Source organism: Botrytis deweyae (genome assembly GCF_014898535.1).
Source record: "Botrytis deweyae strain B1 chromosome Unknown BDEW_023, whole genome shotgun sequence".
In the NCBI taxonomy this organism is placed as follows: Eukaryota; Fungi; Ascomycota; class Leotiomycetes; order Helotiales; family Sclerotiniaceae; genus Botrytis; species Botrytis deweyae.
In genome coordinates, this window is record NW_024066230.1 from 280333 (window position 1) to 308013 (window position 27681).

Below are 27681 nucleotides of genomic sequence, written 5' to 3' on the forward strand. Positions count from 1 at the left end.
TGGAAACGACCTTCCAGTCGAGAGAGGATCAAATGTTGGGCTCGGGTAAATGATTTTTTGCATCGATGCTTGAGAGGGGTCGAGTCATACATACATACGTACCCATTGCTCGTTTGATTGTTTGCATTTGAAATTTGAACCCTTGCTTGCCGCATTTCCTACTCCCTGAATGCAGACATAGCTACTTGCTCGCTTGCAGCTTGCTCGGTTACTTATCAGATGACAATAAGAGACAACAAAAAGCAAACATGTCGGCTCCACATATGCAAAGTACGAGGTCATTCAGGAGTCAGGAGAATGCCTTTTGCACGAGTGTGCGGTGCGACGTTTCTTGTCGTCGTGAGAATATAATGGGGGCCATACGAGGACAAAGGTGAGTCGCGAGTCGCGAGTCAATACCCTTGAGCATTTGGTCGATTTGCTTGACCGCTGTTGTTTCGAGAAATATTGGAAAAGAGTAGCTTCGTTGCCGCCGTACCCTTTGGTGTTGATGTTGGGAGAAAGCTCTTCTGTTGAAGTGCATACATAGCAAGTAAGGCATCGTATGGACACACTATTGGGCAAGAATACCTCAATTTTCACCCCTGATGTATCCTCAGATGTGCGATCAAACCTTCAATGCCATCAACCCTTAATGGTGGAGCTGTGCAACTGTGCTCGCTTTCGTACTTAGCATCGTCGGAGCTTCCGGCACAATGGTGTTGTTGATCATAATGACCGTCTACTATAGTATACACATTTAGGCGGGTGACAAGTTGCATCTACAATCCCTATTGTGGATGATGTTTGAAAGGGGTTCGTCTACGAGGAGGTGGGATGGGAGTATGTACCACATTTATTCGCCACTCCTTACACCCCTATATTGCACATCTCCGGGAGATCGAGTCGTATGCATTGACACATTCGCCACATGATAGTGGACGAGAAGGGAGAGAGACTGCGCAGAAAAGATTTTGGCTCACATCATTCTGGCACACCTGAGTAGTTAGACGCCAGCGCATTAGATATACAATCGCAGTACAGTACACATATTGTATCATCCCTAAAAAACTCGAACTGTGACTTGACCCCGGTGCATTGATCTTATGTACGGCATATAGTGACATGTGGTGTGACTGAGATAATGAGGGTTACGTATCTGGCAATGTATACAGATTAGCTCGAGGCTTGTGGGATGTGACGAGATCGAGGCACGAGACCCGTATTGTGAGGACTGGGGCAGTGGTTTAGGGTATTGGAATGGGGTTAGGTGTGATATAACATGATACAGATAGCAGATTCTATAGAATTCAAACGATGAATTTGCGGCGATAAATGGGTATAGAGTGTCGCATGTGAAGCACGGAGGGGAAAGGGGGGAAACCCTTATGTATGAAAATAGACATGCTGCATTAGATCTCCGATATTCTGGATCTGCTCCTCTTTGGGGATCCCAATGAACTTTGATATAGCAACTGAGATGCCAAGGTAGGTGCGTATCTTACGTCGCTGCTCTGGGGAATGAGGGGGCGGAGAGGGGGGTTGTTATATATATGTATATATATCTTCACCACTCTTCTAGCATACTCGAGGCCTCTCGTATCTTCCTTCCCGGGCAACGATTATTTTTCCCCTCCTAATTCAGCGCAGGGTCTTTGGGTCACTCGATGTGTCTTCTTGTGTATGTATATTCATCCCATTCAAAACGTCTCTTCGTCGTCGCTTGCGTTCCTGGTGTCGGGTTCGTTATCACATCGTCTTGGATCTTGATTAGTACTTTCTACATCTGATTTTTAAGGACTGGTCTCTGATTATCTTGTCTGTTTCCTCAGTTACCTTTCATTCCGATATCTTCGACTCCAGAATTTTCGTTTGTCTATTCGAGAGGGAGGGGTGCTTATGATGTCTCCCCTCCCCTCCCAGAGAGAAAAAAAGATAAGAAATAAGACGGTCGGATTGAAGTAATGGCGCATACCTATATATGTTGAACGATCCGGATTTTTTAAGCTGAGATTTAAAGCTTAGTTTGGGAACTTTTGTTATTCGGGACTGGGTTGCGTGTTTTGATCGAGTATGCAGATTGTTTGAGAAGATTGGGTGGTTGAAAGGTATTAGATGATTGAAAGGAGTTGGGTATTTGAATTGAGTTCAATGTGTCTTCTCTTTGAAGTAAGATTACAATCTGGAATATTGAATACACTGAGTTTGCTGGAATGATAGTATTGAGTGACCTATTGCTTTCATAATCGTCAGTATTCCCGCGATTCTTTCCGCTTTCCTCCTTCGCCGTGTCGTCGCACATCTCATTAGTATGTCCCCCAGCGGACTTCCTCGTCGGATTTTGTGCCCAGTATGTTTCACCACAGTAGTGACCATACCCTTCCAAGGTTTCTTAAGGACTCCTCAGAGGACCCCAAAACTTCGTTGTAAAGATTCTTCTCTGACTTAACTCTATCAAGTTGAAATGCCTTTCTCTTGACTGCTGTATTCAAACGCTTGATCTAACCATAATACACATACCGCTTTTCCGATAAACCATCGTTTGGGGAAGCAATTTTCTTCCTCTAAAGTTTTACAAACCCGGCAACTGTCAATAGCGTGCTGGTTTGAAAAGGCTCTGCTTCAAAACCCCCAGTTCTCAAGCACTCACTTCACAGAGACGAGGAATTATCGTTATCTGACATGCAACGAACACCATTTTTAGTTACTGTTCCAAAATTAGACTGTATTTTGGTGAATGCAGCTCATAGAGAGTATCTTGTTGCTTCAATCTGACAGTTGTTAAATTTGCAGCATGACGTGTCTCTTCAAAGGGCTCCAAGTATGAGAAACCAAGCACCATCAATATATCTCCATACCGGCCTCGTCCCAAGCAACAGTACTCCATCAACTGACCTCTGGGGATCGTGTGTTGTGCACTAGATCTGTTTGTTATGGTATGAAGCTATAACATCAGTCCAACATCAGCTCTCCTCGCCATTTTCAACGTATCATAATCTTGGTAATTCATCGTTGTGGTAGTTTGTCGTTCACCAGATCCAGATTTCTACTATTTCGGCATGATAATTCTCTTCTCGGTAGAGAAGACTACCAAAATCATATCAGAATCCCCTTCTCGCCTTCGAGTCGATTTTCCTTCACAAGTGTTGCGTCAGGGGGAGCATCATTTTCAATTATTGGCTCCTGTTCGTTCGTCGTCTTTAAACACAATCTTATAGCCTGGAAACATCTAAAACAATCGATTTTCTCACAGAATTGGCTCTTCTCTTCTCTAACAATGCTGGTTTTTTGTCATCTTTCGACAATTCATATTGCCACACGTGTCGGGCTCTGTGGTTGAAATTGCTGGAGAAGAGGCCGAATGTAGTCTTCCTGACGTTTGAGCTCCAAAATCGAGTATTAGCAAACACTAACTCACACCAGTAGTAGTGAACTCTTAACTGATTCAGTATACCTATCTATAGCTGATGCTGTGCAGACAATGTTATGCGCCTATGTATGTATTATACTTGAATAAGATGATAGGAAGAAAGTCATAAAGCCCACTTCCCCCGGATACTCTCTGAATCACCCATGATAAAGTCCCGTAGTGCCCAACACTTGTAGCCTGTGATACCTGCACTTTCAAGGAAACCAAAACTCATTATCTATCCCAGGCAACTACATACAAGCTATGAATGTTTGAAGGCTCAACATTTCAAAGAGTCTAAATCTTCTAGCCAGATTGATAAGAAATTGAACGCTTCTGATTGCCGGACTGCAGCCTGGGTCATTAAGAACCTTGGGTACACTGAGAAGTCGAATGAGGAAAGACTGTTTGCCCTAAAGCCCAATAACTAAACCAGATTTACATCATTTTGAATGCACAGAATGAATACAAGCCCCTACTCAAGCAAAATATGAGTTGCGTCGTTTAAGCTCTGATATCGCTCTATCAAAGCTTGTCGCCGGTGAATACCTAGCGCGTACTTAAACCAAGAAAGGTTTCACAACGGATCAGAGCGCGTGGCCAGGTTTGGGAGTTGAATGTTCAGAGAAACTTTGTGCATCCAGAAAAGAAACACAGGGCTCTAACAGCTAGCAGTAGAGAAAAGAATCTTTGAGCTGCAGACAAGAGAAACATCTGCTTGCTGTCGAAAACCTGATATGACTTGCAAACTGCTGTTTATTAAGTAGTTACTAGTAGACCGAATGAATTGGATTATAGCACTGAGGCAACAATACGTTAGCTAGGATTCACATTGATTCCTGACAATTTGCTACACATGGACATCATGGTAAGACACGAGCGAGCAATCGCACATAGTGACTAGATCTTAATGGAAGAACGGCAATGGAAAGATAGTGTTTGCTACGGCTTGCCTCTGATCCCTAGCTATTCTTGGATGCAGTCTCCGGGTTACTAGCCAATACTGACGAAAGGTCTATCGCCACAAAAGCTATTTATCAATACGGCAGCATAGTCCCTGGGACAACAAAGTTACCATACACAGATTTGAGCCCGTATACCAATTGTATATAAATGATGAGATTGAAAACTGCAGATTAAACAACCTGACATTCAAAAATCAAGACTGAAAGCATTTTAAAGACACCCATTTCTGCCCAAGGAAATAGAGAACTTGAAACCCCCTACTTCAACGCGATGCAGACCAACTACGTTATCGGAGTTATAGTTATTGCCCTCATGGCCTTTATGATTTTATTCGGTATGGGCATTTACTACTCTATCCAAGCCATACAGAGACGTCGCTCCCGAAGAGCCCAGCTTTTGGCAGAACCAACGATAAGTGGAACACAAGGGACTCGGTCGCTATTTTCCTCGTTAGAATCCTCGCATCAATGGAGTCAAGAGTCGCGATCGTCGAGTTCGACGCAATCACATTCGACTCCGGCCTCGTCTCAATGGAACGGTAGAAGACATCGTCCGACCGAAGCAAGGCCTAAAAGATCTCATAGACTCCCCAATATTGTGGAAGAATGGCCAAATGAGGGATCCCGAGGAATTTCACCAGAAGATACCTCCCAAGGAACAGCAGAGTCTCCTCCACAGCTAGAACCAGAAATGCCAGGATCTTACAACCGGTACATCAGACCCAGTATACGTCAGGTCGGGCTTGGTAATGCTCGTGTAAAGGAACGTCTTGTACATTCATAGAAGGTGTAGGTCGATATTGATCACTTTCTCTGTCGCGTAGAAGGCAGTTCATTTATATAAGCACATGTATGCTATCATAATGATCCTTATCATGTTGCCGATTTGAAGTGTAGAGTACCGTCGTTTTATATGTGAACTTTCCACTGCCCACAACTTTCGTTACTTGGAACCTTTTCTGATGATGAGATTTCGTGTTTCGTTGTTACGTGGTATGTTTTAAGTTTACCTTCATCATCCAGTGTTTCCACTTTCGTCCACTTCCAGCATAAATCCAGGGCTCCAATACTCCCACTCTTCGCTTTGTTTATCGACCCATAACATACTCTCTGAGACTAGATCTTCAATTGCTGTCTTGGCTCTTGCTCTTGGCCATCGAAGATTTAACATGAGCATTCCGACGCTAACATATCCAAGTAGCTGCGCAGCTTCCAGAACTGCACTCTGATCTGTGTTGAGTTCTTTGGGTATCGAACGGATATATGTTTTATGGCCAACGGTTATAGTGGAATAGGAAGAACCCAGGGGTTTTAGGGTAGTCACGGCACGAAGGATATCATCACTAGGATACAGTTAGCATTTGTTATAGTCACAAGAGTAACATAAGGTGATCAATACTCAGATATTTCAGCTCCACCTTCCATTCGTGTGCTCAGGATTTTGTCTTTGACTTCTTTAACACCAATAAGCCCACCATTCTCTTCCCGTGTAGCGCCACAGACTTCCACAACTCTCACTGCCAACTCAAAATAGAAATCATTCACACTTGTACCAAGCATCTGAGCCCAAAAACTTCCACTCCCATCTCTACCTCCGGCATTATTACTACTAGCTAAGGGGTCCACTCCAATAGCTGAACACATGCGCGCAAACTCGGCGCGGAAAGTGGGATTCGAACGTATATCTTTGGCATGAGTTTGTGCAAATTGCTGAAGTAAAGAACGAAAGACTGATAACTGAGTAGCTATAGATGTGGAATGAGCGCTGCGAAGATTATTTCCGTGAGATGCGTATTGAGCAGAAGTGATTCGAGACCTATCGAAAGCTGCTAGACCAACACCTTTGCGAGACATCGTGGCAGCTATTTTATGAAATGGATTTGAAGTCTTACAGTGCAGCTGACATTGAATGCTTTGAGATAACGATAAGACATCGGTGTGTGATCTGGGGCGATGGATGGAGCTAACCTGTTTCGGTGTTAGTCCATTTCGCTAATTGAATGGCTCGCACTTTTTGCAAATCGAAAATTACACTCAGAAAGAGAACGTTTCGCGACAACGACGACAACACTTTACAACCACCTCGACAATCCACGCCAAGGTGAGCTCACATTCCGACCTGATTTGATTTGCGGTTGTCCTGGAGTTTTGGGGTATGGAAGGATTTATGCGTTACTTGGAGGTTCTGGAACTCGACCATTAGTATTTTTTCGACATTCGACAAAAGCGCTACCAATTATTTTCTACGATACGGAATTGCAAATTTGGAGGAATAAGAAGCTAACGTCTATTCGCTTTTAAAGGAAAATTATCCAAGATGGCTTCCAACCAGTCTGTTCAGTGTTTCGGAAAGAAGAAGACCGGTAAGAATTTCAATCCGAGTCTCGCTCTTTGGAATTGAATCAAGACTGACATTTTTCCAATAGCCACCGCAGTTGCCCACTGCAAGGTACGAACTCCCTCGACAGGAATCTCACAGATTCACAACGAACCCCCGAGAAGTCAAATACTGATCAGAAGGATAGGCCGGAAAGGGACTTGTTAAGGTCAACGGAAAGCCTTTGAACTTGGTTCAACCAGAGGTCTTGAGATTCAAGGTCTACGAGCCCCTCTTGATCGTCGGTCTCGACAGATTCGCCGGTGTTGACATCCGTGTCCGTGTTACCGGTGGTGGTCAAACCTCCCAAATCTATGCTATCCGTCAAGCTATCTCCAAGGCCATCGTTGCCTACTACCAAAAGTTCGTCGATGAGCACTCAAAGAACCAATTGAAGCAAGCCCTCGTTACCTACGACAGAACCCTCTTGGTTGCCGATAACAGACGTTGCGAGCCAAAGAAGTTCGGAGGTCAGTTATTTTATATGGCAGGTACTATCGAAATTTTGGCTAATGTTTTCAATAGGTCCCGGTGCCAGAGCCAGATACCAAAAATCTTACCGTTAAATTTGTGGTTTTATGGGGTTGGATTTGGGGGAGTGGTCATGCTGCATTTGCATTGGGCTGGCTTTTTACGCCGGTTTATAGAATTTTAAGCAAGTAAATGCAAGATTCTTCCGAAATGTTCATAATATGAGGAGCATATGGCAATGGAAATGTTGAACAATGCTACGACAACGTGCCGAGGATTCGCAAGAGTTCTGTTATGTGATTATCTGGTGATCAGGGGTTCGCTTCAATCGACCGAAAGCACGAGGTAGAATGGCCACAACTACAAATACACTTCCCATTCCCAGCAATTGTCTACATCTTGACCGTGTGTGAGGGATTACTGCACAGTGAAAGCATCATGCATGGGTTTCCCGCCTGTTTCATTCCAGATCTTAATGACGTCAAACTTTGTGATTTAAGTCCTTCTAAGTTTGAAAAGAATATCATTCAGAAATGCAGTGATCATGGATGCTTGAAGTATATTCCCTATGAAGTCCCAATTCATGTTGAATGTCAGCCAGTCAGCGAAAACTCCACAATCAAGTTGAACCGTACGCCCGTTCCCATACCACCCAAACTGCGTCTCTAATCCTTAATGTTTGCCAGAATCGTCTTCATCATCTCATTACCTACTCTAGTTGCCTCTGGAAATCTTGGAGCGAAAAACATTTGCGTCTTCTCGAATCTATCTTTCCAACTCTCGAAATCTCCAAACTCCACACACTCGCTCCATCCCCTAGCTGCAAATGTAAATTCCAAATCGTCAGAACGAAATGTATTGTCTTCAATAGCAGTATTGATAACTTCATCCAACAATTTATCATTTCTGAATAGGTATTCTGAGACACCGAGCCAGAGACGAAAGAGAGGTGTGCTACAGATCATATGATCATACGGACTAATGTTGAGACGAGCCCAACAATCAACGATAGCGAGAAGAGAGAGGTGATTGTTTGGCGTTGGTTTTTCAGGCTTTTTACCTAGGGAGAAACGATCAAGTACTTCATCGCGCAAGAGTAACTCATCGGACTTTTTTCGTCCAGCAAAGACGAATCGTCCTGCGCTCTTGATTCGCTCCTCTAACTCTCTTCTGTGCCCTCCAAGCATTAGTTTGTATAGATCCGTGACACTTGACGCGTACTCTCTGATCTGTTCTTTGGCGTAAGGGTTTAGGATGGCGAGACCAGCATAAACGTGCCATTTCTGAGAGTAGATGCGGAGGGTAAGATTAATTTTGACATTTTCAATACCACCAACATATCGGGCTATTTCCCAAGGGAATTGGAGATTGGCGTGCCAGGCTTTGCCCATGGATAGAAAGGCTGCATGGGTCACGGCTTGGGTATCTGCTGTTATGCGGTCGTGTTGAGAAGCTGAGAGAACATGTTGTTTGGAGCCGAGGCATGAGAGAACATGCTCAACCTTTTCGAAGTTCTCTTGGGATGCACGATGTTTGATCAAAACCTATGATTTTCTTAAGCACGTGAGGTCGTGATATGACTGTGATACTTACGAGTGGTTGACCTCGAGGATCCACGTTGGGACCATGAAGAGAATGGCAAGATACAATATCAACGTCGGCAGGAAGATACTTTTCAAAGGCAGCTATCTCAGGAGCTTTGCAAGAAGTCTGTCCTCCAACTATGGCACCTTGCTTGGTGGCTACACAGGGCGTTAGAAGATGAAGGTGACGGGATCATGTAAAGCATACAGGGACCATATTCAGCAACAACCTTGCCGATTGCGGCAGCTTCGACATTATAGATGGTGTAATCACTTGCTCTGGAAACGAGGTGGCCATTGGGAAGAATTGTAATTTGTTTCTATGGATGTCTCAGCACAAGCTGCAGGACAAGAACTATCTAAACACTGGGTATTTACTCTATCTGCAAACTCTTCACACAAAGCTTCATATTTGTCCTCCCTATCGCAGGCGTTCACTCTGCGCCAAGAAGATCAGTACTGGTCGGAGATTAAACATTATAGCTATAGATTTATTGTTAGCTTCTGCGATTCCAAAAGGTAACAAAAACTGCAGAAGTAGTTTGATTGATTCAGACAAAATAAAATAAGGTAGCTGAGATTTTTCATCATTGAAAGCCAGCTTCCGACCTGGTACCAGAATGGTAGTCAGGTCATCTGAAGGCGATACTCGAGCCAAATGCACTCAGGTCATCATTATAAGAGGAATGAGGGTGAGAAAAAAGAGGGTGCTTACCATTGCAAAAGCGGGCTCAACGAAAACTCAATTGGGGGAATTACCTCCATCCAGCATCGCTGAGCCTGCGGGCATACATCTTGCCCATATCACCCATACCAATAATGCCGATAACAAAATTGTCCATCTTTCCTTCAAGATTGGACTTGGTTGAAGTCGCCATTGTGCGTGATACTAAACCAGCAACTCCGGCAAACTGTGTATTTTAAATACCCTTGGTGAGTTCCCAAACCGAGGCCAATGGTCTGAATTCGACACGATATGAAAAATCGGAGAATCTCAGCGCATGGAAAATATTTGTTGTTGTGGTTGTGTATGAAAGAAAAGTTCCAGTCGCGCGACGGAAACTTTATGCCTTTTTTTTTGAAGCCCCGTAACGCTAAGGAAAGCTGTGCACCATTCCTAATTCAGATTAGCGCGCACAAATTCGCCAAATTTTGGAATTCGAATCTCTACCCATTCATTTTGAAAACCTCTGATATTTTCGAAAACTTCGTCGATCAATCCTTCAGCAACTAACCGTCAACATGCCTCCAAAGAAAGCAGCACGCCCAGCGCAAGAGAACATCAACCTTGGTCCTTCGATCAGGGAAGGTAAGCAATTTTTAATTCCTGGAGGAATTTTGTACGGATTGCTAACCCCGCTGTGCAGGTGAACTCGTTTTCGGTGTCGCCCGTATTTTCGCATCTTTCAACGATACCTTCGTTCACGTCACTGATCTTTCGTACGTACCCTCCAGCAAAATTTCATAGTCAGGAATTTAGTGTTTTGATTTCATATATTGCACATTTTGGAACGAAAAGGTTCATAGGCTGACTTTCTGGGTGATTCCAGTGGCCGCGAAACCATCTGCCGTGTTACCGGTGGAATGAAGGTCAAGGCCGATCGTGACGAGTCTTCCCCATACGCTGCTATGTTGGCTGCTCAAGATGTTGCTACCCGCTGCAAGGAATTGGGCATCACTGCTCTCCACGTCAAGATCCGTGCTACCGGAGGTAAGAACACATTCAAGAAATCTTCAAATTGCGGCAATGAAATCTAATATCAACTCTTTACAGGTAACGGAACCAAGACCCCAGGTCCAGGTGCTCAATCCGCTCTCCGTGCCCTTGCCCGTACCGGCATGAAGATTGGCCGTATCGAGGATGTCACCCCAACTCCATCCGACAGCACCCGTCGCAAGGGAGGTCGTCGTGGTCGTCGTTTGTAGACGTGTCAATTCTTTGGCTACACGCATGGAGCAGAATATGGGTTTTATTGTGCAATTGATGACAACTACGCGGGGAACGGCATTTACTGCCTGGTCTCCATATCTCAAATCTGAAATCTGGGCTTGGATCGACCTTGTCTCATTTGTCACATAAGCGCTTTAGCAAAGTGCAGCCATGAATGTCACGAATTTTCAAATGACTTCAATCAAATCGCGCCTGCCTATTACATGTGATGTGACAATTGTGTTTGTATACTCTATCAATCGCAAATATATACGAAAGTGCCCTTCTTGAATATCAATCTTAATTGTATACTTTATCAATCGCAAATATATACGAAAGTGCCCTTCTTGAATATCAATCCTAATATACACCGCTGAATTATCCATGCCCAAATGACCCCTTTGTAATACCAAGTAATCCTCCATTTCAGAACTTCTTAAACCATGCCACATCCATTAATATGAGCCTCTTCAGAACACCATCTCCCATTGCACCTCGACCTAGATACACCCTCCATGCCAGCCTTGTATAATACAACCCAAAACCAAGCCATTATTCCATCCATCTATAACGGGTATCCAGTGATCATAATGTCGAAGGAGAAAGCCATTAAATCGTGAGTATATGCTCTTGGAGTAAGCGAGAACTCAAGAAGTTGTAATTAAAAAGGTTGTGGTAATACACTTGCTTCATCCTGTTTCTCGGGGAAGAATCAGGGGAGCTGAGAATTGAAAGTTCGAAAAGAAAGCTGCGGAATGAGTAGTTGAAAAAAAAGTCGGGAAAAGGAAAGCCGAATAAAAGGAGAGTCGAAGATTAGGATACGTTTCAAAGAGCCCACGAGAAACCAGAGCGGCTGATGCGATTGGTCTTGGACTTCTTGGGCTTGTCAGATTTGCGACCTAGAGACGCAACACGAGGATTTGGTTAGACTATTGGTGGGAACGAAAGAAATGATGGGGAAGCAGGGAGGAGGCCGCAAACGCAGGAGATGGTATCGGAGACAAATAGTGTTGGATAAGAACTATGTAATAAGTGGTGTAGAGTACAAGCAGTGTGTGACATGATTTGAATTGCTACAGAATTATTCGATCCTTCTCGAGTCCTTCTTCATCGAGATCGACTATCATTGGCGCGTACTCACCTCGTTCATCCTCGTCTTCGAAATCCTTGAGCTCGGCATCAATCATCTCTCCGTCCTCCAGCTGAAATTTTCCAGACCTAAGATAATTTCCTCGTAGATCCCAGCCCCACTTCCACAGCCACGACTCAAAGGATTCGAATGCCTTACCTACCTCCTCTTGGTCGCGTGTAATATTAGTACCGTAGGAGAGAAGTTGTTCATTCAAGCGGGACTTGAACTTGGTAAGAACGATCTTCAAATCGTCGCCAAGATGAGAATCATGATCGAATATACTAGTGTCGAATCCCTCTTCATCATACATAAACTGGGCATGGACGGCGGTGATGACCTTACGGAAGAAACCCGGCTGATCCATAGAAAGACGATAGGCTCCAAATAGCTTGGTGACGATGATACCCCACTGTTCCATACACGCAAGGTTGCCGAGGACCATTCCGGTGATGTAACAGAATTGTAACTCTCCAATAATCTCATCAGAGTCCTCATATGTGCAACGTCCGATAGCCTCAACAATATAAGACGTACTATCGATTGCTTGCTCGGTGCGCTCGCGACCTGAAGAAGATTCTGAGAAGGTACGGGCATTTCTTGGGAAAACGAAGTTTAGAAATTCGTCTCCGTCGAAATTTGTGCTGCCACCCTTAACGTCACGAGGTGCGCTTGAAGCCTGTAGTTCTGTAGTTTTGATGTCATGACTAGACGAGACTTTCCAACTATTCCACTCGCCACCCGTGACTCTCTTGAGGTAGGGGTGTTTGATGCAGAAGGTTAAGCGACGCCACTTGTCGGTGTCATCGATACTGTGGGCAGTGATTGGAGAACTTGGAGAGCCAACGGGAGTTGACGACGTAGAAGTAGAGGGGACGGGATCTGGAGTCGACGGAGCACTCAAGTATGGCTCGAGCTTGTTGACGATTTCAGAGACGCTTGACTTTTGGATGCGCTTTTCAGCTTCGCTAAGCTCTTCCTCCAAGGACTCGTGGTAACTATCCCATCTTAAGACATGAATGTCACCCAATTCATCCGAGGCCAACTTCATTGTCATCAGCCAAAAACCGGTTCGTGAAGATCCATTGCCGGACCCACCCCAAAAAAAGTGAGCACCCGCCGGGATCTGCTTGACGCCCTCAAGTGTTCCCTCAGTCTTAATGGTATAGGCCTTTGTATCATACCCAAAAATTGTACCGACTGGAAGGTTTCGAATGATGACGGCATCACCATGCTCCAAAATTTCGTGATGCTCCATACCACGCTCTCCGGTTGGCGATGGGGAGTGGACTCTTAACGTGCCAAGGGGATAGCTTCCAACCACATTGACAGAAGTGACCGACTTTTCTGATTTCATTGACAAAACCGAAGTATGCGAATTTGATTTCAGTAGTGTAGTTTTGCTAACTTCTCCAGCATTACTTGCGTTAGAATCACCACGCGATCGCCTCTGTCCATCATCGCCATGGGTGATAGCAAGTGACGCAAAACCCAGTCTTGGACTGCTTCCATTGGATTTAATTGATAATTGGCTGGAAAGGACTGACACATGTGATTTAGCGGTCGAAGGGCTTCTTTGTAGGGAAATCTGATGCTGAATGAAAGAAGGGTCAGATTTTGTTGTTGATTCTTCGATCTTGGTTGTTTCCGAGATCGACTCGTCCATAGTAATTGGAGAGGAGTTATTCAAAATTGTGTCATTAACAAAAGGGTCTTCACCGATGTTTGGCATTGTGAAAGTTCCTGCAATAAAGCAACCTGAAGATTGTGGTATTTGTGAATAAACAATTTTGGAAATTATAAGTGTGTGGATGGATAGTCTCAACGTCACAAAATAATTACCGAAGTAACCAAAACTAACAGATAAATAATAATAAGACTTCGGCCGCTTTTCTCCGAACTTGGCCGATTGGATCTTCGAACTCAAAATGTGTTTGTTGGCGTGGAGTTTATTATTTTGAGGAGGTAAAATCCAAACTTGGCGGCTTTACCAAATTTTGAGAGAAATTAACTCAACGTTTTTCTAAGACTAAAGCCCACTAGGACTTTTCATCTAGAAGTCTTTCAGATGAGATATATCTGCAAATGGTAGCATTGTACTCCTGATGAAGACTTTTTCAATATGTGACCATCTAGAAACTTTTTTGATATTGGTCGGCTCCGGAATAACAGAAAGGCCGATTCTCCCAAAGTTGCCAGACATTGAAACATGAGTTCACATGTGTAGTAACCCTTTCTGAAAGATTTGAGGCAAGAGGTTATCCTGATTGATGGCATCCATTCGAGATTAGATTCTAGCTCTGTCTGATTGCAAGAAGGTACAAATTTATTATTCATATATTATATTGTCTTTCTAACATGTGTTGAACCTGATCGCCCTTTTCGCTTATGTAACCTCAAAGTCAATGCAGCAAGGGTCCCACATGGCGGAGAAGCCCCACCATTTTGACATCAGTTTAAAGCTTCCTTATTCCATCGAAATCGGTATCCCTACATAGTACGCCAAAAATAGAGCACTGCATGGAATTGCTATTGCTGCAGCCTTGAAAGGATGAGTTCAGGTCAAACAACTGCGCCGATTGCCTCTGGTCAGTCTGGAACAAATGTAGGTGGAAATGCTCAACAGACTGCGGGTTCTGAGCCTGAAGAAGTATGGGATGAAGCAAAACTCGAGCAGGCGATGAAAACTCTAAAGGAAATGCACATTCAAGTCAGCCCCTTCTTTCCCCGAAGAAAATCACAGTGAGCATTAGCTGACACGGTATTTAGTGTCGCAATCTACGATCTACAATTCCAAGACTCCTCACGCCTTTGGCAACCAAGCAGCAATCACGTACGTTTCAATTCTACGACTCCAATTCCCAGCTTCTGACATTTGTAGCTGACCAATACAAAAAGCCGAGCAGCTCTTTTCTTCCTTTCAACAAGCCGCAACAACTTCAAATAAGGAAGTTCGAGATTTCACACGATTGATGAAGGATGAAGAGGGTGTGAAACTCTTTGAGCATGCAAAGAAGAGTCGAGCTGAGAATCCACATGGAATAAAACCATGGAGAGTTACAGAACATCCTGATTGGCTTGATAGAGATGCATGATTTTCTCACCGCGACAATACATTTCGACATGCTCAGACCGGAGAATGTGCTATAGAATCTAGGCGTACTTGCGGACTTTTGGGTAGAGGGCAGGTCTTGGGATATTTGGTATGGGGCGTTGGGCAAATTTGATAGCACACGGCGGGAAAGACATATTTCGATATCCTAATAACCTAGAGTGGAATGCTCCTACCAACAGTAATGGTACCCTTTCTCTATTCTACGATCAATCATATACGATGAATCATAAATCTACTCATACATTTTCCGCAGGATTTATTTAGAGAAACTCTGCACATCTGAAATACCCAATAGCGGCTGAATACCTTCGAAGATTACTTGTGTTCCTGAGCTCAGGCCTCATCAACATTATCGCAGAGTACTGTAACATACAACGAGCAATGTCACAGTTATTATTGACGATCTAAACACGTAATTATTATCTGTACCATACCTTGAAATAATTGTATGAATGCAAATGTGTGACCAGTGGATGATCCATTATATATGAATGAAATTCACAATGCATCGACTTCTTTCAAGGTTCAGAACAATGTGCTAACTAATCGGATGCCGATTTCTAATTGGCTTATGATAATTTTTCCGACCTTTGAAGCTGTGTCCTCAACCAACGCCAAAATTGAGTGAATAGTATAGAATTGAATTTACGAAATCGTCAGTCATCTTGATTCTTTATTACTTTGATAATTTATTTCTTCAATTCAAGTTGATGCGTACTTGCCACTATTCAACTTATTGATCTTTTTGTTAGGGCACGAAGCCATTTTGGTGCCAAAAAGGTCGCTTAATTTTTTTCTGCCCCGCGCATCAACAATCCTACGGGCAACCTTTTCGACACCTCTAGGCTTACCAAATCTCAACACCATCAACATGTCTAGATTTTTCCGCGGTGATAGCTCCAGCGACAGCTCCTCCGACGAGGAGGAGGATCTCTATTCCGATGACGAAGAAGTTCAAGAACAGCCCGAAGAAGAATCTTCTGAAGATGACTCTGAGGAGGACGATGATGATGATGATGACTCCGATTCCAGCAGCGATGATGGAGTTGGCAAAAAGACCGGAGCGAACGCTTTCTTGAAGGACGATTCCGATTCCGATAGCGAGAGTAGTGGAGATGAGGGCGTGAAGGTCGTCAAGTCTGCGAAGAACAAGCGATTCGAAGAACTCGAGGCAACCGCAAAAGCTATTGAAAATGGCGAGAAGATTAACGATTGGGGATCGATCTCAGCAGGTCAGTAAAATCTATCCAAGAAATCACAGGGAAATCTAGCTAATTAATTTGTTGTAGAGTTCGACAAATTGAACCGCCAAGTCGCCAAACTTCTACAATCAGGCACAATCCCAAAGGTCTACATCAAAGCTATTGCTGATTTGGAGGATTTCATGAATGAGACCTTGGCAAAGCAGAAGGTGACACCAAAGAAGATGAACGCCACAAATTCTCGCGGTTTGAACGCTGTTAAGCAGAAGATCAAGAAGGCCAGCAAGGAGCACCAGAAGGACCTAGAATCATTCAGAGCCGATAAGGACGCGTACATGGAATCAGAAGACGAGGAAGTTGTGGCACCAAAACCAAAGAAAACAAAGTCCTCTTCTGCAGCACAGGATGTTGCCGCCGATGATGATGATGAAGGGTGGGGAACTGTTGGTAAGGGTGGACGAACTCTTCAATTCACACCAGAGAGCATTCTCAAGCATTTGAGGACCATTCTCGAATCCAGAGGAAAGAAGAACACCGACCGCAATGAACAAATTAAGATTATGGAGAAGTTGTACGAAGTAGCAGCCACTCCATACCAACGCATCAGAGTCCTATTAACCCTCATTTCAACGAGATTCGACATGACCACTGGTACTCAAACTTTCATGTCCCAAGAACAATGGAAGGCAGCAGAGAAGGAATTTGCAACCCTCCTGAGTGTGCTTGAGACAAGTCGAGAATATGCAGTTGTGGAGACCGCTGAACCTTGGGAGGATGATGAAAAGCTTCCTACAGTTGCCGAAGGCGCAAAGTTCGCGATTCCAGGAAGCGTCGTCTCCTATGTTGAAAGACTTGATGATGAACTTACAAGATCGCTTCAACACATTGATCCTCACACTGCTGAATACATCGAACGTCTTTCTGACGAGAGTGATCTTTACAACAACATTGTCAGAACTATGTTGTACCAGGAGGAGATCAGCAAGGACGCCAGCTTGAACGAGCCTCAACGTAGCTTGAACAGAGTCGTCATGAGAAGGTTGGAGCACGTATACTTCAAGGTTTGTAATATCTCATCTCCGTATCTTAATTTTTTACTCATAATTCTATAGCCATCCGCAGTCATCAAGATCCTCGACGAAAACTGCTGGAAAGCAGTTCCTGCAGAGCTCAATTCCACCATCACACCACGCGGCTCCGTTGAAGATGCCAAGACCTTGGTCAACGTTCTCTGCAATTACCTCTACATCAACACCGAGGGTGAAGGACTTACTAAAGCAAGAGCTATGCTTTGCCAAATCTATTTTGAAGCTTTACACGACAACTATTACAAGGCTCGTGATATGATGCTTATGTCCCATTTGCAAGAGACTATCAATTCTTTCGATGTTCACAGTCAAATTTTGTTCAACCGTACTCTTGTTCAAGTTGGTCTCTGTGCTTTCCGAGCTGGTTTGGTCTATGAGGCTCAAACCACCCTCCAAGAAATCTGTGGCAGCGGCCGTCAAAAGGAATTGCTTGCCCAAGGTGTCATGATTCAAAGATATAACCAAGTCACACCAGATCAAGAACGTCTCGAAAAACAACGTCAACTCCCATTCCACATGCACATTAACCTCGAGCTCCTTGAATGTGTTTACCTCACCTGCAGCATGCTTCTCGAAATTCCTCTGTTCGCACAGACTGGCTCATCCCCTGATATCAAGAAGAGAGTCATCAGCAAGACATACAGACGTATGCTCGAATATCATGAGCGTCAAATCTTTACTGGACCTCCAGAAAACACCAGAGATCATGTCATGCAAGCATCAAAGGCCTTGGCCCAAGGTGAATGGAAGAGAGCAACCGAATTTATCCACTCTATTAAAATTTGGGAACTTATGGCCAAGCCTGAGGAGATCAAGGCAATGCTCTCAGCGCAAATCCAAGAAGAAGGTCTCCGAACCTATCTCTTTACATACGCTCCTTATTACGATACTCTATCCGTCAACAGACTCTCATCAATGTTTGACCTCTCTGACCGAAAGGTTGCTGCCATCGTTAGCAAGATGATCAGCCACGAGGAACTTGCAGCCGCATTAGACCAAGTCAACTCCTCGATCATCTTCAGAAAGGGTGTTGAGTTAAGCAGACTCCAAAGCTTGGCATTGAGCCTCAGCGACAAAGCTAGTGGCTTGATTGAAAGCAACGAGCGTACACTCGAGACAAGAACACAAGGCACAGCCAATGCTTTCGAGAGACAAGGCGGCCGAGGTGGACGTGGTGGTAACAGAGGAGGTCGTGGTGGTAACCGTGGTGGACGTGGTGGTATCTCCAATGCTCCAAGGCAAGCTGGTGGAACACAATTTACCGGTGGCGCTTTGGGAGCTGCTGTAGGTAGCAGAGCTTAAATACGGATGGATAGATGTGTTAATGCATTGGGAATGGGTTGCTTACAGCGCTGTAATTGGCCCAAAGGCGTTTTAATGTAGGGCTTAGGAAAAGCTAGGTTCATGCTCCACGAAGACAAAAGAATGAAATTTTTTGATCATATTTTTGGTGTTACATTTAAGGCTCCTAGACCTGAATTCCTAAACCTTTATCACTTATTTTAATGTCTCATTTTGCGAGGCAGAAGATGTATCACATATCGAAACAGACTTTTTTCGGATTCAAGGCAATCACGCACAGAAGAGACAATAAAATATGTTACCAGTCAATCCGGAGAAACATTTTACTGCCAATCTCCATTAGTATTTCGAATAACGTTACCAACAATAGAAGCTTCCACGTTTTAGATTTGGCACTCTAGTTTGTACATCTCACTTCATCTCATTTCACCAACAATCATGTTACATGTGCACTCGAGACCAACGATTGACGGGACGCTGTCCAACTTTTTTTTTTACTTTCTAATAAATCCAGTCTTCAATTAATCTAGCTCCGAATATACAATCTCGTCATTCGATTCAAAATGTATCACTTCTTGGAATCTCCAAATCTTTAGATCCTGGTGATCAGCATTTTCATTCACATCTATCTCCAAAATCCGTCGTCTCAGTGTCTCTCTCGTCACTCTGTACAACCACCGATGAAAAATTTCCCCAGACCTCACCTCGCACAATGCTGGCTTCAGACTTCGGGTATGACCCCCCACAACGGTGTTGCACAATGTAAAGTGATAGAAGGGCTGACTGAAACATGTATGTATGTTAGACCGTTGGTGATCGATCGGTGAGGAGGAGGTACGAAGTAGGTACGGTGGGTGGAACGGATGGGTGGGTGATACAGATATAGGTACGGGTACGGGTACGGTGCTGGGGAGGTTTGAGTTTTGTGGAGAAATGCGGAGAACCCGGTTGTGGAGAGATGGGGGATGAGGAATTGTGTGGGAGTGTTATGTGGTTAGATTTTTGTGAGGTGGGATTTGTGCCGAGGTGGTAGATCGAAAAATAGTTGGGTACCTATACATGTATATGTATATGTATCGTGTGCATATCAGTTCATACCTACGCGGTATAAAGATCTGATTTTCTATACCATACTATACTATACTACACCATTCCATCGAACCGAGCTATCCTACTCAAAATCCCATGCCGATGAGATTCGAACATCATGACATGATCCCCAAACGCGAGTACGCGAGATGGAGGGTTACATGCATATCTCGTATAGAAACTTGATTACAGAGTTTCTCGTACCGAACGAGGATTTCCAATGTTACGGTTGTGATTGATGAGGTCATGGTAGGGTGAGAGTTACTGTAGGACTGTAGGAGAAGATCATAGTCATATTGTCCTGTACTGATCTGGCGGAGAAAGGGAATGAGGGGTACAGATACAGGAGATACTTGGGACACTTAGGATACAGGGGATGGGATACGAGCCGTGTGTCTGATGATCGATTTCGTAGGTAGATGAGTAGATGAGTCGATAGAGATTTCATTTACGGATATCTCTCGTATTGTAATCTACGACATCCTCATATATCCTCCTAGACATGTACTACCAACCCTAAATCTCTAAATGTCTATAAAATCCACACCCTCCCCCCCTTTTCCCATATCATATCTTCACTTCTTCTTCATCCTTGAGTATTATCCTCAACATCATCAATCTCTCCAAGAACTTCCAGAAATAAACCTAACAAACAAACAAATAAAAATGTATACCAATCTCCTCCTCATCACCGCATTCGCAACATCAGCTCTCGCGGTCTCGGTCCCGGGCGCAGTAAGTTCTTCAAGTTTCATTCCGGATGTGCAGTGGAAGGTTTCGGGGTTTACGAGACGTGAGTTTTGATTCTTTTTGTGTTGTGGTTTGATGTTTGATGTTTTATGTTTTGATGGTTTGAGGAGGAGGGGAGATTTGTTTCCTAGGGGAGGAAATGCGGGATAAGTGGATGAGGAGGAGAAGGGGAGATAAAGATAAATATGAGGATGTGACAAAATGTGAAGGAGACGAAATGACATGAAAGAAAAGTCTCTATCAACAGAAAAACATACTAACCCACACCCAGCATGTACCGCCACAATCTGCACATACAACTTCACTATCAGTGTGATCCCCAGCAGTGGTCCCATAGTCAATAGTACGTTCCCCCTCTCCTCCCATCCTCCCATCCACCCCCATCTAACACCCCCACCCCAGTCCCCTGCCTCTACAACGACTCCTCCAGCACACCCCCCACATCCTCCACCCCCCAAACACACTCCTACTCTGCGCTCTCCTGCAGCAGCAGCCTCGTCGATGGCAAACCGGTCCCCAGCCCTTGGCAGGTAAATTGGGGATATAATCCCAATGGAGATTTTGCGGTCATGACGATTGTGGATACCGAGAAGGGGAATGATGCGTTTTTGTGAGTTTTTGGTTTCTTTACTTTGGGTCTTTGGTTGTTTTTAGAGGGGGGAGGGGAGAGATGATCAATGAGGAGAAGGGGATGATGTGTATTTTCAACCTCGCGTTCCAATCCCCCTTAACTTCTCTTCCCCCCTTCCCTCCTCTCCCCTCCACCCCCTCCACCCCCTCCACCCCTTCCACCCCTTCCACTCCCCAAAAAACAAACAAACTAACCCTCCCCTCCTCCCCAAAACAGCGGCTGGAACCAAATAACCAGCACCAGCACCACCACCTTCGAAGACAAAGGACCCAACACCGTTTACAAACTCGGTACATTTACCTAAACCATATGGATATTTCGATTTCCATCCCAGATTTCCATTCCGGATTTCCAACCCATTCCAAATTTCAACCCCATTCCGGATTTCCAACCCATTCCAAATTTCAACCCCATTCCAAATTTCCAACCCATTCCAAATTATTTTTTTCATCTCCAGGAACCGATTATCGACAACTTCCCCTTTTCAACCTTCAACCCTCAACCTCCCATTTCCCTCCCTCCTCGCCCACTTACCACGTACTCGAGAGACCCAGCCAGAAAGAACTTGGCTCTGCTTCCTTCCTTCCTTCCTTCCTTCCTTCCTCCCTAGCCAGAGAAACCCTAACTCGCGAGTGAACAAATATCTCAAAGTGTGAGTGAGAAAAGGATCCGGACGCAGTTGCACAAGTGAGTGTGAACGGGCTATTGGAAGGTGGAACGTGGAACTTGGAACTTAGAACTTGGATCTTAAAACTCAGGAGGTGAATTACTGGCTGTGTGTTTTTTCTTTCTTTATTTCTTTCTTTATTTCTTTCTTTCTTTATTTCTTTCTTTATTTCTTTCTTTCTTTCTTTCTTTCTTTCTTTCTTTCTTTCTTTATTTCTTTATTTCTTTCTTTCTTTCTTTCTTTATTTCTTTCTTTTTCTCTCTCTCTTTCTTTCTCTCTCTCTCTCTCTCTCTCTTTCTTTCTTTCTTCCTCTTTTTCTTTGGCGGGGATAGTAGGGGGACGGACAGTTTTGATTTGATTTTGATTTTGATTTGATTTGTCTTCAGTTTCATTCTAGTTCTGATGTTTGGCTTGATTTCGACTATGTTATTTCACGAATTAGAGAAGCGAGGTGGCAAAAGATATGGATGGATGGATGGATGAAGGAATGGATCTGCGTACCAAAAAAGGAGTGATTTAGAAAAATGGATATCATCAATGCGAAAGTCTACCCACTTGATATTTGGAGCTTCATCAAAGATGAGATTGACATGTGAATAAATCCCGTTTGCCCAAGAGAAGAGAACTCCAATATCAACATTGAGGCAAGAAGCCTGATTCAAGTAATTGTTGTATTCTTGATTCATCTATGATGACAATCCTATGTATCCGACTATTGCACCGACTCCACCGGGCGGTCCTAACCGAAGCACTAAAGGATATCTTCCAACGCCCTTCGCCAATGCATGCATATAGATGCTATGGTACAAAAATTTGTTAAATCTACCACCCATTCCCATCTACTACACCTCCATATATATTCCCACCCTTTCCTGAACGCCTCGATAACATCTAATGAAATGCTCAATCGTATCAACTATTTGAATTCATCTTTCAGAACCCACTTAGCCCTCATCCTACTATTCGTGCCATGTTCACATATTGCAACTTCTGTTAGAGTATGCTTGAATTCAGCCGTCACTCGATCAGAAGTACAATATCGATTAAAATGGTTGACTACGGCCTGACTTGGAACTGAACCGCCCATTCTCTTGATGAAATCAACAATCATCTTAGCAAAATCATGACGTTGACGCCCAGCTGGACGATTTGGAGTTTCAGCGCGTGAGCTACTCGAGCTAGAAGGCTGCGTGATACCTTGTCTGTTTGAAAGACTTGATAAAACACTTGATGAACTTGGACCTGCACCTCGTCTAACATTAGTCGGTCTGCCGGCGGATCCATATTCTCCAGTCCAAGTGACAGTTCCAGGTGCAATGCTTCTTGCTGCTTCTCCAGCACGTCTCAGTGCTGTAGCAGATTCAGCAGCAATTCTCTTAGCTTCACGCTCAATCATGCCACGGTCTGCCGCGACCTTCATCTTCCCATTAATGATTTGATCGTGTTCAAGAGCACTATGGACTCCAGAACGAGCAAAGATGCCTTCCATTAATCTAGACTCTTCGTTGTTATCTTTATCTTTCTCCTCAGAAGGATCATTGAATTGCTCGAGTTCAGCAACACCAGCGAGATTACGAAGATCGGATTCTGAATCACCTTGACCAGGGTCGGCAGACAAACTACGAGATGACGAAGGACTGGAAGTCTTGTTGAATTGCACCTCTGTACCTTTGAACATTTCACCAGTCTCTGTGGTCCCACCATCTTGGTCACCAAGAGTAAATAGGTCATATAGGTCCTTCATAGCAAATGTTTGTCGCTGCTTCGGATCCTTGAGAATTTTGTTTGTAAGAAACTGCTTGAAAATTTGTCGATGATAGATCTTCTCTTCTATAGTACCAGCAGTCATAAGACGGTAAATGGTGACCTCCTTCTTTTGACCAAGACGCCATGCACGTTCTCGAGCTTGTACGTCGGTGGATGGATTCCAATCAGGATCAAATATGATTACCCGGTTTGCACCAGTGAGATTAACCCCGAGACCTCCAACTTTGGTGGTGAGGAGGAATACATGCATGTCAGGATCATTGTTGAACTGATCGACGAGAGTTTGTCTATCCTTGACTGCTGTACCACCATCCATACGAAGATAGTTGAATCCACCAAGTTTCTTGACGAACTCCTCAAGAATATCAAGCATCTGAACACCTTGACTGAAGAGTAGAGTCTTGTGTCCATAGCCCTTCCACATTTGCAAGAGTGCCTTTACAACTTGCATTTTCCCTGATTTATTTCCATTGCCCCACTTGTAATCGGGCTTGGTTTTCAATCGTTTATCTAAAAGATCTGGATGATTGCAGATCTTGCGCAGTATGTCAATGCCATAAAGCGATTGACGACTGCGATTTAGAATTGATTTCATGTCATCAGATGCAAGGAACATTTCATATGCATCTCTTTGAGGTCGCGTAAGCTTGCAGAACAAGACCTGCTCACTCTTCTTTGGCAGATCTGCCGCAACATCAACCTTTAATCGTTGAAGTAAATATGGACTGATCGCATCTTTCAAAGTTTCAGCACATTTAGTAGCCGTGAGGACTTGTAGATTGGTGGCATTCGCGTAACCTCCGATTTTGATAGGAACTTCGAATGATTGTCGAAAATTGACCAAAGTACCTAAACGCATAGGAAAGACGAAATCAAACAGTGACCACAGCTCTATTAACCCATTCTGCATGGGAGTACCCGAGAGAATCACACGATTGGGTGTACGTAGTTCTTTGCAGTAGATAGTGACAGCAGTGTTAGGGTTTCGAATCTTATGTCCCTCATCCAGTACAGCGTAATCCCAGTCAACATTGATGAGGGTATCACTATAGGTCTGAAGTCCAGCATATGTGGTGACCAAGACATGGCCATGCTTGACAACACGATCGACAATTTTCTGAGCAAGCTTTTGCGACTTTGGAGCTTTCTTGGTTGTTTGACCATAAAGAATCTCATCCTCTTCGTCTTCCAGTCTGCCTTCATTTCCAACGTTGAGCATGCCGGTACCAGAACTATGCAAAATCGAAACTCTCAAGGCCGGCCACCATCGATGAAACTCATTAACCCATTGTCGAAGGACAGTTGCAGGAGCAACTACAATAACAGGCTTTGTAAGCTTTTTACTGTAATGTAAACCGGCTAAGAAGGATATCATCTGGATGGTCTTGCCAAGACCCATCTCGTCTCCAATGATACCTCCAACTTGTTGATTGTAAAGTTCCGACAACCATTGAACACCAGTCTTTTGATAGTCAAAGAGCGCAGGGAAGATATCACCAGGCAATTTTAGACCGTTTTCAAACTCATGATCAGGTTGTCCTGGGCATGGCTTGAACCATTCCTTTTCCAGGGAATTTTCTGCAGCTGCATCCTCCTCATTTTGAGGATTATTTTCTAGATGCTGTCGTCGTGCAGCGCTTCGTTTCTCCACCCATTTTGCAAGGCGTGCTTGATACATATTCTCGTTTCCATCATCAATCCCGACCAAGCTCTGTGCCTCGTCTGTTCGAGCTTTGCCCGGCTTAGACCTCTTCTTAGTCGCAGTACGAGCTGTCATCAAGGCATCATCTTCGTCATCTTCATCATCCAATTCCTCGTCTTCATCGGCTAGATCTTCAGGGCTAAAAGCATCATCATCTGCTGGAGGTGAACGAGCGGGAGATACATCTGCAAAGGAGCTATTGGCGAGCCTTCTCTTCTTTCGAGGACGAAGACCAAATTCACTCTCAGTTGTACTCAATTTAGTATCTGCGACATCTGCGAACCCTGGTAGACGAAGATTCTGATGTGATCTAGGCTCCGCTTGAACATTTCCTGATTCGTTGTCATCCTTCTCTTCCGCATCCCTTAGCGCATCAGTAAGTGCCGATTGAACATGATCGGTAGCTGCATCTGAAGTTTGTTGAAATGGGGTAATTTTTCCTGTGCGAATCAGGAATTCTCTTTGGCTTTCATTAGGCATTCGTCTGCTTCCACCAGCAGCGTCAGCTTCGGCATGGTTATCATTGTGCTGATGCCTTTCATCGATTCGCTTTTGTATGTCGGTAATGTCATTCTTGAAAGCAAAAATGTCGGCTTCAATCTTCGAGATCTCATCCATGCACCTTTGGCGCATCAATGGGTTGTTCGAGAGATTATTGAGACGGCGTTCTTGGGCATGTTTCTGAGTCTCGAGTTTCTCGATACCATTCCGAACCTTTTCAATGCGCTTCTGGTCCCGCTGATCTTCTTGCTCGATCATTACCAGATTGGCTTGGTTCGTAATGTCTCGTTCGAGGTCATCCTGATTGCGAACCGTTTCAGTCAAACCGGCTAGAGCACTGGCTTCATCTTGAGGTTGCTGCTGGCCAGTCTATTTAGGAATAATGTTAGTATACTTGGGAGCAGGTGTTAGAGCAGGGGGGAGCCTGGGGGCCTAGAGCACTTTGAATGTCTGAGATAACCTTGAACACTGTGAAGTAGAATTCGTGGAAGGGGGGCATTTCAACATACCAATCTCTCCGATCCAAGACTGTAGTCTTTTGTATCTACATCGTTATCGCTGAGGAGTGCCTCGTCGGCAACAACGGCCGCAGCTTCTTGGATAGTATCAGTGTGTTCTCGGTGAAGTCTAACATTGTGATGAGGTGGAGACATGCTCTCCGATTTGATATGAGTTGAATTATCACGACGATTGTGAGGCTCGGTAGATGAACTCATGTTGGTCATTCATCAACCTAGTGGATGTTGATTGATTCTGGAGAAATGGAAGATTGTTGTAAAAGGAAACCCGTACAGTATGAAAGGGAACGTGTATATTAATAATTTGTGGGCAGGTAGAAGGGTTGAAGAGGGAGGTCGAAGGTGAACACTACTACCTAGGTAGGCAGGTACCGTAGGTAATGATGAGAGGCGACTACGGCACTGGGTGAAGTGAATTAATTAAGATACGGAAAACAAACCTTGGATTTGATTAAGGATAGCAAATAGTTTACGGATAGTAATAAGTTAATGAAGTCGTCCTTCAATGAAGAGAACAAGATGTGAAGATTCGCGGTCTCTCTTCACCATCGATACACTCGATCATTTGTCATGATGGGAAGAGAAAAAAAAGGATTGATATCGGATGCTTCTTCACCGTATGCGTCATTGGATTGATGTAGGTACTAGGTAGGGATTGATTGCTTGTGAAAATCCGGTGGTAATTATTTTAGTCGCGAGGGAGGCGAGGCTAGCCTTACTGGAGCTCGTGGAGTTGAGAGACTGAGGCAAGTGAGGCACGTGTGAGGGGACCATAGGAGCATAGGTACAAGTGTGGTATGAGATCTACAGCCTTATTAATAATATCTTAATAATCCAATCCTATTGTACGTGCACTTTACGTTGTATAAAATCTAGATCTTTAACAGACGGGTTTCTCTTTCATCTATTTCATTCTCACATCGTAGATGAGCATCTATATAGTACTTTGTAAGCATCTTATTAATTCACTGAATAGGTACAGAGTATATAATGTAATACGGCAAGTGGCTCAGTCAATTATCAATTAACTTCACCGGTGAACCAAACGTTGGATTGGGATTTCACATGGCTGGTGCTACCTACTCAGTACATACCTACTACTGGGATAAATTCGATGGAGCACCCATACTCATCAAATTTGCTTTTATTTTACTTTACTTATCTTTGAAACTTTGGGGGGTAATTCTTGGGAGGTGAATGATCAGATCAATAAGAATTCAATGCATTTGATTTACAGATAACGTCATTTGATAGATAGATTAATTTTCCTGCAAAGGTGTCACGATCAATAAGAAAGGGCATTCTTATTGAAGGGGTGATTTTGCTTGATTTTGTTTGATTTTAGCTTCTTCCCAACTGCTACAACCATTTGATCATTTGATACTTGGGTTTCCAAAGAACAAAGACGACCCATCCTTCCTTTCAAGAAAATGGGTTGGCATCTCTTTGACTTTGCTTCGAGATTAGACTTCGTATTTGGCTACTAGGGATTCTGGTGTATGCTCT

The 27681-nt window shown here is 44.0% G+C and overlaps 10 protein-coding genes across 10 annotated transcripts; 6 read left to right on the top strand and 4 right to left on the bottom strand.

Annotated features, from left to right (window-relative positions):
- Positions 1 to 4624: 4624 nt before the first annotated feature.
- Positions 4625 to 5137, top strand: EAE98_008637 (uncharacterized protein; the record flags this gene model as incomplete). Its single annotated transcript, XM_038956260.1, has 1 exon — positions 4625 to 5137. The coding sequence occupies one exon, from the start codon at positions 4625 to 4627 to the stop codon at positions 5135 to 5137; it is 513 nt and encodes a 170-aa protein (XP_038807341.1).
- A 231-nt stretch (positions 5138 to 5368) lies between these two features.
- Positions 5369 to 6207, bottom strand: EAE98_008638 (uncharacterized protein; the record flags this gene model as incomplete). Its single annotated transcript, XM_038956261.1, has 2 exons — positions 5369 to 5696; positions 5753 to 6207. 2 exons carry the CDS (start codon positions 6205 to 6207, stop codon positions 5369 to 5371), a joined length of 783 nt encoding a protein of 260 aa, XP_038807342.1.
- A 463-nt stretch (positions 6208 to 6670) lies between these two features.
- EAE98_008639 (uncharacterized protein) lies at positions 6671 to 7296 on the top strand (the record flags this gene model as incomplete). Its single annotated transcript, XM_038956262.1, has 4 exons — positions 6671 to 6716; positions 6780 to 6802; positions 6879 to 7200; positions 7256 to 7296. 4 exons carry the CDS (start codon positions 6671 to 6673, stop codon positions 7294 to 7296), a joined length of 432 nt encoding a protein of 143 aa, XP_038807343.1.
- A 570-nt stretch (positions 7297 to 7866) lies between these two features.
- Positions 7867 to 9662, bottom strand: EAE98_008640 (uncharacterized protein; the record flags this gene model as incomplete). The annotated part of the gene is made up of 5 exons (XM_038956263.1): positions 7867 to 8745; positions 8795 to 8943; positions 8993 to 9104; positions 9163 to 9223; positions 9544 to 9662. 5 exons carry the CDS (start codon positions 9660 to 9662, stop codon positions 7867 to 7869), a joined length of 1320 nt encoding a protein of 439 aa, XP_038807344.1.
- A 364-nt stretch (positions 9663 to 10026) lies between these two features.
- On the top strand, positions 10027 to 10710 carry EAE98_008641 (uncharacterized protein; the record flags this gene model as incomplete). The annotated part of the gene is made up of 4 exons (XM_038956264.1): positions 10027 to 10093; positions 10152 to 10224; positions 10335 to 10495; positions 10559 to 10710. 4 exons carry the CDS (start codon positions 10027 to 10029, stop codon positions 10708 to 10710), a joined length of 453 nt encoding a protein of 150 aa, XP_038807345.1.
- Positions 10711 to 11787: 1077 nt separating this feature from the next.
- EAE98_008642 (uncharacterized protein) lies at positions 11788 to 13575 on the bottom strand (the record flags this gene model as incomplete). Its single annotated transcript, XM_038956265.1, has 1 exon — positions 11788 to 13575. One exon carries the CDS (start codon positions 13573 to 13575, stop codon positions 11788 to 11790), a length of 1788 nt encoding a protein of 595 aa, XP_038807346.1.
- A 697-nt stretch (positions 13576 to 14272) lies between these two features.
- Positions 14273 to 15365, top strand: EAE98_008643 (uncharacterized protein). The gene is made up of 3 exons (XM_038956266.1): positions 14273 to 14553; positions 14613 to 14676; positions 14742 to 15365. The coding sequence occupies exons 1-3, from the start codon at positions 14395 to 14397 to the stop codon at positions 14936 to 14938; spliced, it is 420 nt and encodes a 139-aa protein (XP_038807347.1). The 5' UTR covers positions 14273 to 14394; the 3' UTR covers positions 14939 to 15365.
- A 464-nt stretch (positions 15366 to 15829) lies between these two features.
- EAE98_008644 (uncharacterized protein) lies at positions 15830 to 19556 on the top strand (the record flags this gene model as incomplete). Its single annotated transcript, XM_038956267.1, has 4 exons — positions 15830 to 16190; positions 16248 to 17221; positions 17273 to 19282; positions 19356 to 19556. 3 exons carry the CDS (start codon positions 15830 to 15832, stop codon positions 18548 to 18550), a joined length of 2613 nt encoding a protein of 870 aa, XP_038807348.1. The 3' UTR covers positions 18551 to 19282; positions 19356 to 19556.
- A 749-nt stretch (positions 19557 to 20305) lies between these two features.
- On the top strand, positions 20306 to 21618 carry EAE98_008645 (uncharacterized protein; the record flags this gene model as incomplete). The annotated part of the gene is made up of 4 exons (XM_038956268.1): positions 20306 to 20432; positions 20661 to 20732; positions 20792 to 20999; positions 21237 to 21618. The coding sequence occupies 4 exons, from the start codon at positions 20306 to 20308 to the stop codon at positions 21322 to 21324; spliced, it is 495 nt and encodes a 164-aa protein (XP_038807349.1). The 3' UTR covers positions 21325 to 21618.
- Positions 21619 to 21918: 300 nt separating this feature from the next.
- EAE98_008646 (uncharacterized protein) lies at positions 21919 to 26830 on the bottom strand. The gene is made up of 2 exons (XM_038956269.1): positions 26167 to 26830; positions 21919 to 26026 (listed from the first exon to the last, which is right to left on the bottom strand). Exons 1-2 carry the CDS (start codon positions 26380 to 26382, stop codon positions 22604 to 22606), a joined length of 3639 nt encoding a protein of 1212 aa, XP_038807350.1. The 5' UTR covers positions 26383 to 26830; the 3' UTR covers positions 21919 to 22603.
- Between the last annotated feature and the right edge of the window lie 851 nt (positions 26831 to 27681).